The sequence below is a fragment of the Anneissia japonica genome, unplaced genomic scaffold, assembly GCF_011630105.1.
Source record: "Anneissia japonica isolate Jap-2015-1 unplaced genomic scaffold, ASM1163010v1 scaffold287932_len317664_cov166, whole genome shotgun sequence".
NCBI classification, from domain to species: domain Eukaryota; kingdom Metazoa; phylum Echinodermata; class Crinoidea; order Comatulida; family Comatulidae; genus Anneissia; species Anneissia japonica.
In genome coordinates, this window is record NW_022735649.1 from 181,103 (window position 1) to 198,979 (window position 17,877).

A 17,877-nucleotide genomic window follows, 5' to 3' on the forward strand; every position below is an offset into this window, starting at 1 on the left:
CATTTTTTTTTTTATGAATCTCAGTGCTCAAGACAAAATATTATAATCTGCAAAATATAAATCATTGGATCGTACCGTTGCTTAACCCGCATTAGACAAGCCACATCTGCACAGAGAGGTACCACTCCTTTTCGCGTACCATTTACGACAAACGTGACCGCCTTAGAAGCCACGTCCTTATCTTCCACCAGTCCTTCAATTTCTTTTACATGATCTGAAACGACAAGTCAATGACAAAAAGTTAATTTTATATAATTACTAAATTTACATTTAAAACCTGTGAACATTCAAGGTTGTAATGTATTTCAAGTTTTCTGTCATTAAATATTATCAAAAACATCTTTACACCAATTGGTTTTATTCCATTGAAACACAAAATAACAAGAACAAGACCTATCATGCACAATTTGAAAAAAAAGAAAACCACAAAACAGTAAATCCTACATAAAGCTATAAACATAGAGTAGTGAAAACAAAATTTACATAATATTTAATGTTGAAAATAATAATAAGATATTTGACTAAACTTAAAATGTAAAACAAAACCATCATATTTTCTGTATCCACAAACTTAGCGTAAAAAAAATCATACTTTTTTTTATTTACTTAAAAAACAATACTGTGAATATAAAAAGCTGCCACCCAATCAAATTAATTAAATTTACAATATACCTTGATGCAAGCAAAAATATTTTGATACTTAAAACTTTAGTTTTAAGGATAAAAACAGTCAAATAGTTAAAACAAAATAACTGAAAAAAAATGAATTGGATAAATATGTAAACAGAACCAAAGATAATATTTGGATGATAAGCCATCAATTGAAATAATTAAACACTTTAACATAAAACTATTAACACAAAATACATAAACATACTTTAAGGGGGAATTCCATAAATATTGTAACACTCCAAGATAATTCTAATCAATAATACACCTTTTGATGTTTACATTAAGTGTTGCACAGTATTAAATGTACTGTACATATTTGTGGCAAAGACAAGCCAAAATCAAAGTTTAATTTTAGTCTTTCAAACTCTACAATTTGCTCATCTTTTAAATCATATTTCTAAAAATATGGATGATTATGAAGTGTTTGATACAGCAACATAGCTTTATCCTTATCTCATTTTATCTTTACAATGAAACTCTCATGTTACTCAAAAAAACAAATTCATCTTTATGGAAACATCATAATCAACAAAATATGTATTATCTCGCAGTGAACTGATCTCAGCATCCGTTCGTTACCTTTCGTTATCTAGCTGACAAGATCATTAAAGAATTTTGAGTATCGGTGACACGCCTCTCCATTTCCGCACCCTATCAACATCTCTGTTGGAGTCTAAAATGGCCCGTTTGGTTGAAACATTGTCAACACAGGACATAGACTTTTTTTAGGTCAGCGTGTTCTTTACCGTGATTCACAAACTGTGAAGAGCTTGCTTTGACGTCATAAACACAAATTTAGAGAGAATGGCAACAATGGCTCCTGTAGCAAGCATTCCAATAACAACATGGTGATACTGATGTTGTGTACTCATAAGGCAAAATCAAAATAATTGCCAGTTTCACATCCCTACCCTCATCAAATTTTTGAGCTTCATGAACAAATTTACTATTTTCTATTTTAAAAAAAATAATCCTTTTCATGAAAAAAATAAAAATGACAATCTGAGAGATTGTTGTCAAAGCCTGAAGAGGTGGAAACCTAAATGGCAGAATACATTCCAAAGATTCATTTTACTACTTCTTTAATTTTACTGTTTACCACTACAGTAGTATATAGGATAATAAATAGCAAATTGTAAATACCCTTACCAATAAATGATTTCAAATCCCGGACATGAACAAACAATAGATTTTATTTGGCCTAATAAACTGCATCAGAACATGGAGGTATACCTTCATGATCATAATGTGTTTATAACTGTCTATCATTAAAGGTTTCAAAACAAACACACGATATGTGAAGGTTATTTGACCACAAAACAAATGTACTGAATACTCCTAAGCAAATATTTGCAAATTTATGAAAACAGACTGTATCAGTGTAGCGCATAAATACGGTAACCAATTTCATGTCTCGTGCCAGTAACTCATTAACATACAAACTGCTGCACGTACAGTACTCATGCTGTAACATATGCATAATAGTTAATTGCAAGTAAAGTATAATGAAGTATCCACTCATTTTGTGACATCAGGAAGGATGAATTTTGAGAAAGTTTGTATAAAGTGATAACTCTGATATGATGCAGATATCCTTTTTTTTTTTGTAGTAAAATTAATCCAGATCCCAGAAAGTGATGTCTATCTCTTTCAACAGTAGTCAATCTATTTGCTGCGAAGCAGCCAATTCATATTCTTGACAGCACTTTGACCTCTGAAAGGTCATTGCTTGTCAAAAAACAAGGGCCTACAGTAAGACGACTGAAAAACGGAGTTTCCTTCTTTCGTTCTGCCGGGTAAGATCAATTACTTTAGGCAACGTTTGTAGACTAACCTACACGTACCAACGTCCGCATGTCGCGCTAGCCTTATCCTACTCTAGGCCTATACTAGCTAGGATGGTAGAGGCATAGCCTTGAAGGGACGAAGGTCCCAATGAAAAACATTGTTGCTCCTTGATAGCTAACATTGTCTATTTAACATCACAATAATTCATTATTAGACCTAGTTGTTTTTTGAATTGTACTCCACAAATCTCAGCCGATACCTCGCACAACTCCTTAACGTCTCGTATCTATTGTCGTGACGTCATGGCTCGCTGGCTCACAATTGTGATGTCTCGCACTTGTGATCAAATAACACGCTGGCTCGCACTTTGGCAATACTCATTGGCAGTCAACTTGCCCCTAGAAAACCCGCCCTTGGAAAATTGCCCCATAAAAAAATGTACACTTCCTAGACCATACAGTCTTCAAAATAAAAATTGTAACCTTTGGTAATCAACTACATTTTCCACATACATAGACATTTTTGAAACTTTATTTAAAAAAACCTAAACCATAGTTCACCACTATAGACACTTTTTGACAAAAATGAAAAATTATGACTTTGTTACCCAATGAGAAGTGTTCTAATATAGAGAATGGGTCGTGTCTCATATTATTTGTTATATTTTTATTATTCATTATTTTCACTTGACTCGCATAAATAATTTTTTCGAAGAACATGCAGTTGTACTTCGCAGCACTTCACTTGCAATTTGCAATTTCAAGTTTATAGAATCTAGGCAAAGCCATGTTTCTGCCCACTAGAAACTCGTACCATACAGATATCATATGCTCTTCCCACTCCCAATTTACCTTATCCCGATATAGGCATCAATATCTTCCCCTAATCACAACAAACACTTTTAAGTTCTATTCTCCATATACATTAAATATTTGACGCAGTTGCTATGCTACATCTCAACTGTAGGAGAAGTTAATCTGACAATGAACTTGAACTTTGTAGTAAATACCAATGTGGACTTCCCTCAGGGCAAGGTCATGGTTGCTTGGGTGCAATAGCATGCATTCCACTGAAGAGGATTTAATATCACAAAAGAATAACAAATTTAAAAAAACTTTCATAAATTCGAAAAAGTTAACTTTCCATATTAGAAATAATTTGCTACTTGTATACAGTTAAACTTTCCTAAGTAGACTGTGCCTTAGTCGAATAATTTCTAAATTGATCTTATTTTACATGCCAAATTGTTGTGTTTTCCATTAATTAACAATCTGTAAGTCAAATTTTATCTAAGTCGAACAATATTTCAATGGCATTTTGAATTCGACTTAGGCAAGTTCAACTGTATAAGTTATTAAAACTTAAAATTAATAATTTGAATGAGAAAAAATTCTACCAATCATTTAATTAATACCTTTCCGGTATTTTTTGCATAGACCCTTGTATTGACTGGGCAATCAATTTAAGGTTTTTTGTAAAGTGAGTTATTCAACATTTTCATTGAATTTTAACATAGGTTTGTCCCATTTTTTGTTAGCAGACAGTATATCTAATAAACATTTGATAAATTTTTTCTGGTGTAATCTATTAGAATCACTTAAATTCAACTTGTGAGTGAACTTTGTAGTTCACTGTTTGTGGTTTCATTATACTATTCATTTTTGTGGTTATCTTTTCTTATTGTTTCTAGCCTTGGAATTTATAATGCAGAATTGGATGTTTATTCTTTAAACTTTTTTTTTAAAATTCTACAGTAAATCTCCTTTGTGATATTCTTACAGCAATATTTTTTTTAAATGGTGTGGCAGCTTAGAAGGGATTTTCTGGACAAAAACGTTTTTAGAGTGGGAGGAATGTTTGTAACTGTACATGTTTGCCAAACTTTTGTGAAAAAAAATACCAGTGACTGCTGCCAAGATCTGCAGTAGATGAATTCATACAAAAGCCAGCCAAAATTGTCATGTGTGTATATATTATGCACTCGTTGCCAAAAAAGATGTTTCAATTTGCATTTTTTTCTTATTCTATCCAGACTAAACATCATAAATTATAATTAAGTGGCTGAAAATGATACACCACCAGACTGGAGAACTTGTTTCTGGTGGCAATGATTACTAGTACTCTCTTTGAACAGCCAGCCAACATTTTGTAGTGTGGCCAGGGATGCCAGGAAATTAAAATACAATACAAAAAGTTTCCCTGGGTAATACCGCAATGGCTCCTCAGTTTGCATACAGTAACTGTTGGTCGAGTATATTCATCCATGACAACAGCATAGGCTACTTGTGGACGGGAAAAGGGGGCGTGCGAGGAAAATTAGTTCCGCTACGCGGGTTGTATCCATTGTATCATATAAAATATTCCTTCTTTATAGGAATTAAAATTTCCGGAAATATATATAAAATAATATATGAAATGTGTTTCATTGAAATTTGAAATTGACAATTTTTTACTTGAATTTTTAAAAGTTTTTCAAAATTTGCCACAGACTTCAACAAGTTCTCACCCTCTCGGTACTGTATGGGTAATGAGGATATTTTTTTTACTTCTAAATCTTGTATAGAGTGTTATAGTTGAATGAAGGTTGGAAATACTAGCATTAAAAAATATCGCCGCAAGAGAAACAAGAGCGTCTGCAGCTTGACATGTACAACATATACTCCAGGACAATGAACTCAATGATACAATGAACCTGATTGGTTAGATGATGAAAAAAAATGTTATTTACTCAAAAACAATTTTAAATTTTTAAATTTCAGTAAAAAATAATGCTTCCAATTTATTAAGTAGGAATTTTCATTATATTATATCTAAATTATTCTAGTAGAAACAATTGAATTATATCAACAAAAATAAATATGCATAACTTTTGTTCCAATGCAAAACACTGAATAACCGTAGGCATTTTTCATGTAGCATGCTTTGATTTTCTTATCAGCAACTGATCAAATTATGAATTTTTAATGAGAGACAACCTAATAACAACAATTCTTCAGACCCTGTGCATAGAAATCACCACATATCCCCCACTGGTCCAGGCATTTTGGCTGCACGAATGTTGCTACACAACAACATGACCAGCCAGGGAAACATGCACACATTACTGTAGGCTCAAATATCATTAGTGTCCGCAACACTACAGGTGACAGGTTGGTGCGAGTCAATACTTTACATACTTTCTGTCCGTGTGATAACAAAAACTATCCCAACTAGTGAAAAAAAGCCAGGTCAATAAAATTTTATTTTATCCTTTAAACTGCATTTGGAATGTACCGGCATACAGGTGCTCGGCAATTTATGAAATACAAATGGTTTTCTTTCTTAGAGCTAATTTAGCCTCACGAGAGCCCTAGTATCCGGATCAGAAGCTAACTGTTAGCACCAGTGTGAGAACATAGCCTTTGGGTTGCATAGTCAGGACAGCATACCATATGCAAACCAAATTTGCCATATTTAAAGAAAGCTACTTTAGCAAAGGAAGAATCAGCATTTACCAAGATTCTATAAATGGAAACAATGAGGCTTCCATCTCCCTAAATGTTAATATTATATGAATGTGGCAGCATTGTATACTTTAGTACAGAGAATCTTTATTGATGTACACTTTTGTATCCAAAACCCTGATTAGGCATTTTGATATAGAAGGAAACAAAATGGAATTATATGCCAGCCAGACTGCATTACCTGACAGACTAATATCACATAACAATTTGATGTTAATATCCTCTGACAACTCCAAGGCCATTGGACCAACATGAATGCCTAACAAAAAATAATAACAACATCCAGAAAACAGGCTATTTTAATAGCCAGACCATGGCCAGACTGAGCTATGAATAAAGCTTTCTGTATGTTGAAAACAGGACATACTGTAGATTTCATTAACAGCTTGGTTTCAATTTTCTGTTTGTATAGAGATAAAAGGGTTTGGTATTTGGATATTAACAATTGAAAAACTATTAATACAAGGTGGAGAAAAAGTATTGAAAATAGTTGAGTCACAGGTGAAGTAGCACCTGCTTTCTCCATGCATCAAGCTCTATAAGCATAAGGTTGACGGATACCGGCGGTATACAAATAGCCACAAACTTATAATTGTTATATTATTATTATCCAATAATATAGTACATAGAAAAAATAGGTAAATGACACTGTCATTATGACAAAGGTATTTTAACTTTGCCACATTCTATTCTATTCAGTGTATTGGCTAATAATTGGATCAACAAGGCAAAAACAGATCACAAACTTGGATTGGAACTTGCTACTTGGACTAAAAACTGCTCATGATAAAAGAAAAAACTATTTTTTTCCAAGATATTGGATTTATATGCCAGAAGTACATTGTAAATCAGACAACAATATCAACTTTTAAATAAGACAATTCAGGTATTGCTAATAGTAATACTTTTTTCATTAAAATCGTAGTTCTGTCTGTCAGTCATGGTAAATTTGAAATGATTAAATTGTGAATAATGTATGTCATTTACAGTAGTTTATCTTTATATATTATTTCTATACTGTTAAATTTTAAGTTTTTTGATAATCCTTGACATTTGTAATTTGTGTTTTTAGATTACATGTTTCATATTTTAAGCGAAGATAATAATAATAATAATAATAATAATAATAAATCACATTCACCAGGTAAGCTAATTAAGATAACTTGAAATAAGAAACTACAAACATAAATCAACACAAATTAAATTATTTCTGTAAATATGAAATTGAAATTATTTTGTATAATGTTTAAATAATTTAAAAATTGCTACTAGAGTAGCTTGAGTACGAAATCAACATTTAAAATTTAAATTTTATTAGTCCAAGTAGCAAGATATCAAGGTGTCTCTCAGAAAGTTGATTGACACCAACACTGGGTTACGTGTACCACTTCACAGCACATTTCGCCATGTTCTAGATAATTCTCAAAAACATTGAAACGCTCATTCAAAAAGACCAAAAAGTTATCAAAGAGCGTCTTCACAGGCACTACCAGACAAGGAAAACTACTTCAAAGCTTACTTCTAATGTCTGAAAATGCATAGACCCTTTTCTTGGCCAGTATTAACCAATGGGGTCAATGCAAAGATAGAACTGACATCAATCCTTTTTAAGTACTACTTAATTGCCCATGCAAAGATAGCAACGGTATTATTTACGAATACTTATATATTTTGTCTTTTCGTATATAATCTAAAGCTAATAATACTATTATTAACACTAACTTAATAATATGTAGTGTAGATAAAAGGTAGAAGCAAGAAAGACCTCAGAGTAAGTGATGAACAACACTGAATGAACAAAAATGAGTGCGATGGCACTCTGTTGTTACTGTTATTGTCACCATGGCTAAGCTGTCACCGCCCTCACCATCACCATCAATTATCCGATTTATCTGACTACTTTTAGTTTTTATTGATTTATTTCATCATATAATTCGTTAATCTTTTACCTGTTTTTCATTTTTTCTTTTTACTTTATGACTTAATGTTGTTTGAATCTAATTTTACTATATTTTCTAAATGAGAAGATTCCTATTTATGGATATTTCATTTCTAATTTGAACTTCTATTCTGAAATTCTATTGGCTTTTGTAATAACCTGCATATTAATTTTACTTATATTAATTTTATGTAGCAATGTTTGTATTAATGATTTATATTTTATATTCTGATTTAAATTTGTAGTTAAGATATTTTCTGTAATTTGTTTTGTTACATGTTGATGGTCCCAAATGATCAGCTTCTGCTGGATGGTTTACCCGTCATTAAATATGGTTCAAATAAAATAAATAAATATAATTATTGATGATGAATTAACCACACTTTAAATTCTCAATTGATTGTTATCCAATGTACTCAGTTCCAATAAAAAGCAAACTTTGATATTCTTGAGCAATGATAGATTACATATTTATGTAACCAATTAAATTATTTTATACCTAGTTCAAGTATAGTACATCAAGGTGTCATTCAAAAAGTAGGCTGAAAGCGGCTTACGTGCGTACCACCAAATGGCACATTGCTACATGTTTTTAGATAATTCTTAGAAAAAATCCCCCTAAAAAACAATGAAATGCTGATTTATTAAAAAAGACCAAAAAGTTTATCAACTTTCAAAGAGACAGATATCAAGTTGGATTTAGCTGATTTGTGAAAGTCCTTGAAAAAGTTTACTGGCCAATATATTCTACTGTAAGCAAAGATAGAAATGATATACACATGCATCTGTTGGTTATGAAACTCTTTGAGTTTCGTTTTTTTTCAATTAAAAAAGCCAATTATCATACTGTATACTGCACTACAGTACTTAATTCAACCATGCAAGTTAAATCAACATTTTTTTTTTTGTTTCAAGTTCTTTGGGTCATTACAGCTATCTATCCAAGGAAGAGATATTCAACTTTAATAAAATGTAACTGAGAAAAAAGTCCACAGAAGATAAAACATTGACTGCTACAGTGCATTATAACACTAGGATATTGTAGAGTGCTATTTCATAAATATCAGATTAGGTTTTACAAAAAGACAGACAACTCCGAAAACAGACATTTTGAGATTACTATTATACTAATTTTACTACTGTATTTTAAAGCTTATTTACACATTCACTGTGTGATAACTTATAGCCATTTTACTATGACATGCTAACCAAGATTCCTTGAAAGTGGGTGAACAGGGGGTAGATTTTTCGGGGAAGCCGGAAGGTCAGAGGTAGCCTAGGCGCCATTGTGGTGTCAATGAGAGGAATCTGCTCAAAAAATAGGGTTCGGTCAAACCACAGAAACCTCCCTGCATGGGCCTAATAATCCAATTGGCTTTACTGTCAGTATTCTCTTATGCATTCATTCATCCTCACAAAATTTCAGCATGTCGAACCACCATTATGTATTTCCCTAGAGAAATATTGACACTCCTTTGAAATGTTTAAAGAGACAGTGAAACACACATGTTTCCACGTGTCCCACATCTAGCTTGTCTCAGCATACTGTAATCATATTATGCAAAGTTCAAAGCATTCTTAAAACATCACGTTTGAAGCTTCCAAAATCATTGATTAATTTATACTGCAGAAAACTACATTATAAATTACTCTATTATAGAAAGGAATCACTTTTATACAGTTGGTTTAATGAACATGTAATACATGATTGGCCTATGACCCTACGCCTGCAATTTTATTACTTGGCATACTGGTGTCACTCTAACATATTTTTTTGTTTAGGCAATTGGCTAAAGTCAACAATTTTTTTTTTAGCCAATTGAAGTCTGTCTTTAGCCAAAATTTGACAAAAATTTTTTAAAATCATTAGCCAAAACTTGCTGACAGGACATGGTGTCCAACATGTTCAATAGTGGAGTCTGAACCAAGGGGCCAACTAAAATCCTGCCGGGGCGGATCCAGAGATGTACAACGGGGGTAGAGGGTAGCGATCTGGACAATACTACTCTTGGGGGGAGGGCCTACAGTAATTTTTCTCTCCCAAAAACAAACCTCTGATGCATTTTTGGGAGAATCAATTACCTATTTCTTTTTTTTTGCTTTCAAAAAAAAAAAAAAAGAGTGGGGGGGGGGGGGGGGGGGGGAGGGGAGAGGTTGGTTTCCCCTTAAATCCACCCCTGCCTCAATGAGGGTACCAGAAAAAATCTCTGATAGGTTCAGGGAGTTAGGAGAGAACGTTATTTGATAGGCAAATTAATATTTTTAGCACACCAATAAATGAGGTACATGTACTTTGAAAATTGGCTGAATATGTAGGTCTATCACAAAAGTTGAAAAAATTATGTAGGCCTAGGCCTGACAGTATTTTCCTTTTAGTTTTGAACGATATCGGAGGTAGGGAGCTAGCGGTGGTTTTACTGGACTACAAAATATTCAAAATTGGCTTGGGGCTCGATCGTCCACACCAGTTGGGCCTGATCGTATGTATCTCACCCGAAGTTGTCACCGCGATAATCAAGAACGTACACGATCTAGGCCGTAGGCTAGGTTAGCCTTGATTGCGAAATTACTCTCTACAACACAAGTACGTACCCACGCGGTGCATTATTAAATTATTTCACACATTATTTAAATGTATTTTATGTATTTGACGATAACACGAAATTATTGATTAAATTATTATTAACGGTACTAGGATATACTCTTTCGACCACCATCGCATTGGGACCCTCATGTTTTTGTGGCGGTGCCTTCACATTAGTCTACGTCGTACAGCCGCTGTCCTGCATAAAAATAACTTGCGAGGCACGCAATGACGTTTGCAGCAAGACTACTTATACAACACAAATAAGCGTCGCATAGAGCTCAAATGAAAAAAAAACAATGTATTTTAGCAAGTATTTAAAACTTCCCTTGATTTTACTGTAGGCTTTCGCCAAAATGGATTTTTTTTTCGCCAATCCAAAATAGTTTTCGCCCATGGCGATTTGGCAAGCAGTTAGCGTGAGCCCAGGCATTTAAAAGGTGGTAAAAACTGAAAAACATTCAATTCAATTCTTCTGTTGCTTCTTTTGATCCAATATCTTTCTCCATATCGTATTATTATTTACCTCTGTTTAACTGAAGTTTAATTAACTATTAATGTATTACATGATTGGCCTATAACCTTACAACTGCAATTGTACATGGTTGGCATTTAAAATGTGGTAACTGAAAAATATTCTATTCAATTCTTCTGTTGCTTCTTTTGATATTAAATCAAATTTTTTTCTTCATTCTTTGTTCATATCGTATTAATATTTACCTTTTCTGTTTATCTGAAGAAACTTTCAGTTCAATTGTTATTACATACAAACACAGTTCAATGTTTATTATTAACACCACAAACCAAACAGCCTGACAATACATTAAAAAAATAAAAAAACAAATCGAGCATTATACAAAATCTTTCTTCTCAATCAATAATGTACATTTTTTATATTTTACTTTAAATATTCCTTTAAAAATCAATTTTCAATCAAGTAGCAGTAATAACTGTAGTTAAATTGTAGTATCAAGAAATTTAAAAAGGATACCGTAATTATAATTACATTTTAAGAAACAAAAAGCCATATGTATATTATAGCAAAGGTATATTAAATTTCAGTAAACAACAAATGTTCAGTTTACATTCCATTAAATGACGCAGTTGAAGTTATAAACAAGATTACATAGCATATTTATAGTTTACATTTTAAAAAACAAAAACTCACAATTCTATTAAATACTGTAGTAAAGGTTTATTCAATTTTAGTAAACAATAATTTTTCAGTTTAACATTCCATTAAATTTACAGTAGAAGTAATGGAAAAAATTGTAATTAAATCTAATCATCACATTAATAATTGCAGTAATCAATATAGGCTTATTCTACATAGATAAATTCTATAAAATCACATTTGCAATTAGTAAGTAATAAGTTAACTTTTACAAAACATCTGCATTATGTAAGTTTTAGTAGACATCACATTTGGACATACCTTCAAAATGTAGATGGGTATATTTGGCATTCCCAAATTTTAAGCACTCAATTTTCCTCATCTTAAAAAACTAGACCTCACTCTCGGTAGAATTCCACAACATTTTGTTTGCAATCAACATTCATACTCCGACCAGCATGTATTGCGTGCAAGTTGGACTCGGTCGTCAACAAGGTAGTGCTAGCACTCACCAAATGGGTAATCACTATCGCTCGGTGGGCTCTAATTTACAGCAGGCCAATTTAGTATACACAGTAAAGTGTTTGTTTGCTTTTGCCATGTTCAGAGCACCACACTACAGAGTTCGTCTTGAACGCTCAGTGAGAGACGACCCAGATAGCTTGGGTCAGGGCCAAAAAGCGGAGACGCAATGTATCATTGAGATGCATGATATTATGATTGGACGGCCCATACAGCAACCATATTTCAATCTCATTATCACAATGTAAACAAGCATTTTATTTCATTGGAAGTATAAGTATCAAAGATGATAGAAAGGGAGATCAATGTGGAGGAATGAAATTAAAAACCGCAAAACAACAAATACCTGATCACATGATGAATAGGCTGAAATTAAAGTTTATCTACCTTCTATAGAGTGGTAACACCAAATGAACTCAGATGTTGTTCATCTAAAACTCTTTCCAGACTACAGTATAAAATTTTATTTGACAAAAAAATGATGTATGCCCATATAGAGTCATCGTGTACCTATATATGGTCATGATATGATGTCATCATGACTACATTTAGATATGTAACATGTTTTTGTCAATAAAAGTCTGGAAAGGGTTTTCATATAATATGTTATCAAGATGGCACAAAAGATGACAAAAACAAAAAAATTATAATCTAGTAGTCATTTTGAATATTTTTATTATTTGTCTATGAAACAATTTTTTGTTAGCAAAATTTAGTTTATGAAGAGAAATCACTAAGATCAAATCAATAAAAAAATACTTGTTTCTATTCCTTTTTTGAGATATACAATTTAATGAAGGAATTACTATGAGTGGGACCAATGTATATGAAGTTTAGAGTAGTAAAATCTCCCTAAAATCAGAATCAGAAACCAATATATACATAAACATAATAATCATATAATACATCAACATATAGTAAACCTGTAAAGAACGTTGAAAACTACTTGTTACATCATGAATTAGTAACTGTGAAAATAATACAGAACATTCCTTTTTCAATAATTGCATCCGAAAAAGGTGTCCAACCAGTCCAATTAATTTGATAGATCTAAAAACTATGTCCTCCAGTGTATTGTACTTCCAAAAAGACAGTAGGAAATTGTCAGACATTAAAAAGTATCTATAAATTTGATTATCATTCACTTACAAACTAAGATTCTGGTTTGGCAGCATGCTTTTACTCCAAAACATTAAGTACAGTAGGCCTACTGTACCAATAGAGTAAAACATCGTTATGGGTAGGGATTCAATCAATCAACACTGGCTCCACTAAATAATGCAGACTTTTCTCTTTCAAAAATAAATGCAGTTTTTTTTTTGTTAACCAAAAACATTATAGGCATCCGTTGATCTATTTTAAACTTAGTATGTTTATGATTTATGCACTGTGGGTTTTGATGTGTTGAATCAAATTTTGATGCATATATAACCTCCCGATTTTTTATAACTATATAACTTTTAATGGATATTATACTAATTCTTTTGTAAATTTCTATTTTTTATATATTCTGTACACTGCCTTTGAACATATAAATGGATGTCGTTTGTGCTTTATGAAATCATTTTATTATTATTATTATCATCATTATTATTAAAATAGAAATAAATATTTTAAAAACACCATTTTTCTCCTCTTGGGTTATTAAAAAGACATCAATTAAGGATGAGCTACATCCCAACCACCCATTTTTCCCTTCACAAAAGAGCCAATCACTGAGCAAAGTGATGCAGGTATTGAACAACTGGTTTCATTTTATAATTGTCTGTTACTCAAACAAATGTTGCAATCTCTGTGACATCATTACTCGAACCCTGTTGTTGGCGCACAGTTAATCAGTACAGTAGGCCTGCCTGACATCAGGGCTAACAGTACTGAGATACATCATTAGTTTGTTTTAAATAAAGTAAAAAACCAACTAGATTACTGCCAAAAAAATGTATGTCTATAATAAAATTAGTAAGAACTAATAAAAAAGTAATGTAATAATCCCTATCCAATATCTTAATTGTAAACTTGACAGAATAATATTTTATCAGGTGTTCTGTACTCATATGGTCACACTCAAGAAACAAAGGTTAATACTATTAGCCAAAATCTTTGTAATATAACATAATTATCATTTATAATATTTACAGTACCTCCCTTTCCCTTTATTTCATACAGCACTTTGAAAGTAAACATTTTATGCTTATTTTTTACTATAAATAATTTAAATTTTAAACAGGATATTCAGTTGTCTCAATGTACAATGTAGTTTTTAAGTCACGAAAAACATATGGCAAACATTGAATTACGCTTACAATTACTACATGTTTTCTGATACAATGTAAAATCATTTCTATCTAATGCTGAGCTGATCTGTTGTTACCCAAGGACAGAAGGATGCTGATGAGCAACAACCCCTTACAGGAACATGTAAAATATTGGACAGATAAACGCAGCCATGGTTGGTGCACAACAAGTTGTGAAATGATTATGAGAGAGTTTGCAATTATTGTAAAACACGAGTAGAGGGTTAGGCTAACTTCTAAACTTTATGGAATTTTCTTATGTTTGATAACACCAACGTATGTGCATATTAAAAAAATGTATTTAAACGATTTTGTTTTGGCTAACTGCTGATGAGGACTAGCCTGCAGGCTTAGACTAGATGTCTAGCCTAGATACTATCCACATAAACATAGGTCTTAAAGTTTATATCCTAATTGGTAAACTCCATGACGTTTTTCCCTGAACTTCTTTCTCTTCCTTTTTGGATAAAATTTTTACCTGTAGTAGACAACTTCACAACATATTGTGAATCATGGATAGTTATCTGTGGTCTATCCCGTTGACTTTCCATACTGGAGATATCGGTAATTCCATATGGGAAAAAGCAGATTTTATACTAGAATATTGTAGACTTTCAAACTTTTTGCTAAAGCAATAACTTCTTAAAAGTGAATTACAGTAATGTTCTGCTGTACATGCTGTTATTCAAAGTTCAAGCAATCCAAAGCCATATAGAATCAAAAGAAAAACTCAACGGACACCTAATTGTGGTGTATAGTGTTGAACAGGTTTTCGGCTCCGGCTCTAAAATGTAGAAGTGGTGGATCACATAAGTAAATAATACTGTAACTACAAGATACAGTATTTCTTTGACAGTATTTGTGATAATAGTACAATCTACAGTGTTATCTTGTAAACAACAATACATGATCTTTGCCTATTGCATTTGAGGTTTATGCATTATAACAATACATAAAGATTTCTAAATTCAGTTGATAAAAGCACAAATTATCATATTCACTGATGCATTCAACAAAACGTGGACTGTACACAGGAACAATTGAGAAGCAGCAAACACCTGGATGAAAACAAGAGATAGGGTTCATCAAAATCATGAAAGCAGAAAATTAAACAGTTTCAAAATCTAAAAAGGTAAAACCTTGCATCTGCTGTACATTATAATTCCAGTTCCATATTACAGTAATCTTTATTCTGTGGAAAGATAGATAGAATTGCCAACAACATTGTTGGTCCTGTGTGCAGACTATACTGTAGACCTACTAGCTTGTGCATAAGAAATCAGTACATTACAGTATGCACTATTTTAATACACTGAAGGGTGCATTAAATTTCAAATATGGGGTTGTCTCCTGGTGTCATGGGTGTAGGCTGGGGTGGGAAGGAGGATACAGATTTCCCCTCCCATGCCAGCAAATTAGTTCCACAAAAGTGGATTAAGAACTGATTTTGTAGTTGAGCAATTTCACAGTAAATAGACATGCTCCAAGCAATATTTTTTAGGAAGCTATAACTAAAGATTTTCTTGTTTAAAATTAAATATTTTTACATTTATATTATCATATCAATGAGTATACATACTAAAAATCATTTCATGATCACACAATTCACATTAAAAAATATTGATAAATTGACATACTTTTTAGCCATATTTCACCATACAAAAATGTCTAAAATTAGATGTAGAATATTTTTTTTTTAATTGTATTATAAGGATGGATTCATGATTTCTATAAGAAATATATTGGAAACTAATAAGATAAAACTCTAGAAAGAAAAATAAAACCCTTTTTTATTAAAAAAATATGCGATTTGATGGTTTTTGTAACAGACGTAACATTGTATGTCAAAAAATTTAGGAAGTTAAAAATGGCCCAATATTCCTAAAAAAGAAATATATCTGTTACTTTTAAATGTTTATCAAATTATTGAATATATACAGTAAGAAATAAAAAAAAAAAAATTGGTAATCATGCATTTTATTTTTGGTGCATCCACAATGGAAAGTCATTGACCCAAATGTATGTCAAAATCCTGTTCGTCTGTTGGAATAGGATTTGTAGTGTATTAAAATACAAACATGCATATTTCTTTTGAAAAGATAATTTAACTATCTTTAATACCCCTTTTCCAAAACATTGATATCATATGTTTTGTTCCACAGAGTTTAGCCAAGATCATCTATATTCTATTTTTCCAAGAAAATGTTAGGATATCATGTCCATTTACTCTGAAATTACTCAGTTAAGAAATTAAATAGTAGACTCTACTGTCTTTGGAAAACTAGGTTATTTTGGGGTTAAGCAGGACATTATGTTTGATGTTCTACGTATCGGTGATGTTTTCTGTTTGGGGTATTGTATGTTAGGGTGGGCTGGGAATATTAGTAAAGGGGATAAAGAGAGAATAGAAAGGGTACTGGGTAGAGTTATTGGTTATTGGTTCGCCTGTGCAGTCACTGGACTCATACTGGCTTGCCATTGTTTTTAAAAATATCTTAGAGGATAACAGCCATCCGCTCCACGCGTATATGATAGGCTCCTGCATTGGCAGAAGTGGTAGAATGAGGACAGTGGGTGGGTACGCACACGGACCGTTACAAGTACTCATTTTACCCAGCTGGGATAAGGGAGTTTAATTTAAAGTATTCAAGAAGATAATTAATTAATTATATAGCAAGTGAGCAATGTAATTTCCAAATTATTGGACAATAAAATTAATCTGTAGCTGTATTAATACTAAAAATGACCATTAAGTTTTCATTGGAATAGGGATAGTTCAACATTCTCCTTCATGCAACCAAAGGCCCCTCCACCCCACCCCAGACAAAAATCAGCCTACGCCCATGGGTGTACTGACAGTATCATAACTTTTGGATTTATCTGCATCATATGTGAAGAAAAGTTCATTAAGAACCACTACTGCACAGAATTTCCAAATGCTAATTCAGACATGCATTACTGTAGGGTATGAAGTTAACTGTGTTGTTTTGTTTGTATACAGTAGTATAAACTGTAATTTAACTTGTTTGTTATTTATCTTTGACTTATTTTATAAACTCATCTCTTTTTTTTCTCTTTAAGAACAATTTGTTATTAAGGCAATTCCAATCTGCTCTTCAACATAATACTGTAACAGTGTCAGAAGTGCTAGGCCTGTATATCCTATCCTATCAAAAGGGAACTTAAATGGCAGCTCCTGGGTAGGTCCACAGAAAATATACAATATATTTCTTGAATGTTTCCTCAAAGTCATCTGAGGTTTGTGTGGTGAATTTTCCAACTTTATTAAGTAAATAACAGTATCAGTAGTAACTATTTAGAAGAAATGAAGATTGCAGTAACCATTTAAAACTAGGCCTATCTATTTCTAGTGGATCAGAATCGTATGCAGAAGGAAGAAAATTCAAAGAACCCCGTGAAACAGCAGATTGTTGTTGTGTTGAAATCCCTGCGCATGCGCA

At 32.2% G+C, this 17,877-nt stretch overlaps 1 protein-coding gene across 3 annotated transcripts in view; it reads right to left on the bottom strand.

The window, feature by feature from the left end:
- Positions 1-17,877, bottom strand: part of LOC117116663 (centrosome-associated protein 350-like) — a 54,920-nt gene that overhangs the window by 29,916 nt on the left and 7,127 nt on the right. For 2 of the 3 annotated variants that reach the window (XM_033260744.1, XM_033260743.1), the window contains exon 2: positions 76-214. In XM_033260744.1, coding sequence (XP_033116635.1) covers positions 76-214 — 139 coding nt within the window. Of the gene's footprint in view, positions 1-75; positions 215-11,921; positions 12,143-17,877 lie in introns of those variants that run through there. The other variant, XM_033260745.1, reaches the window with a different exon arrangement.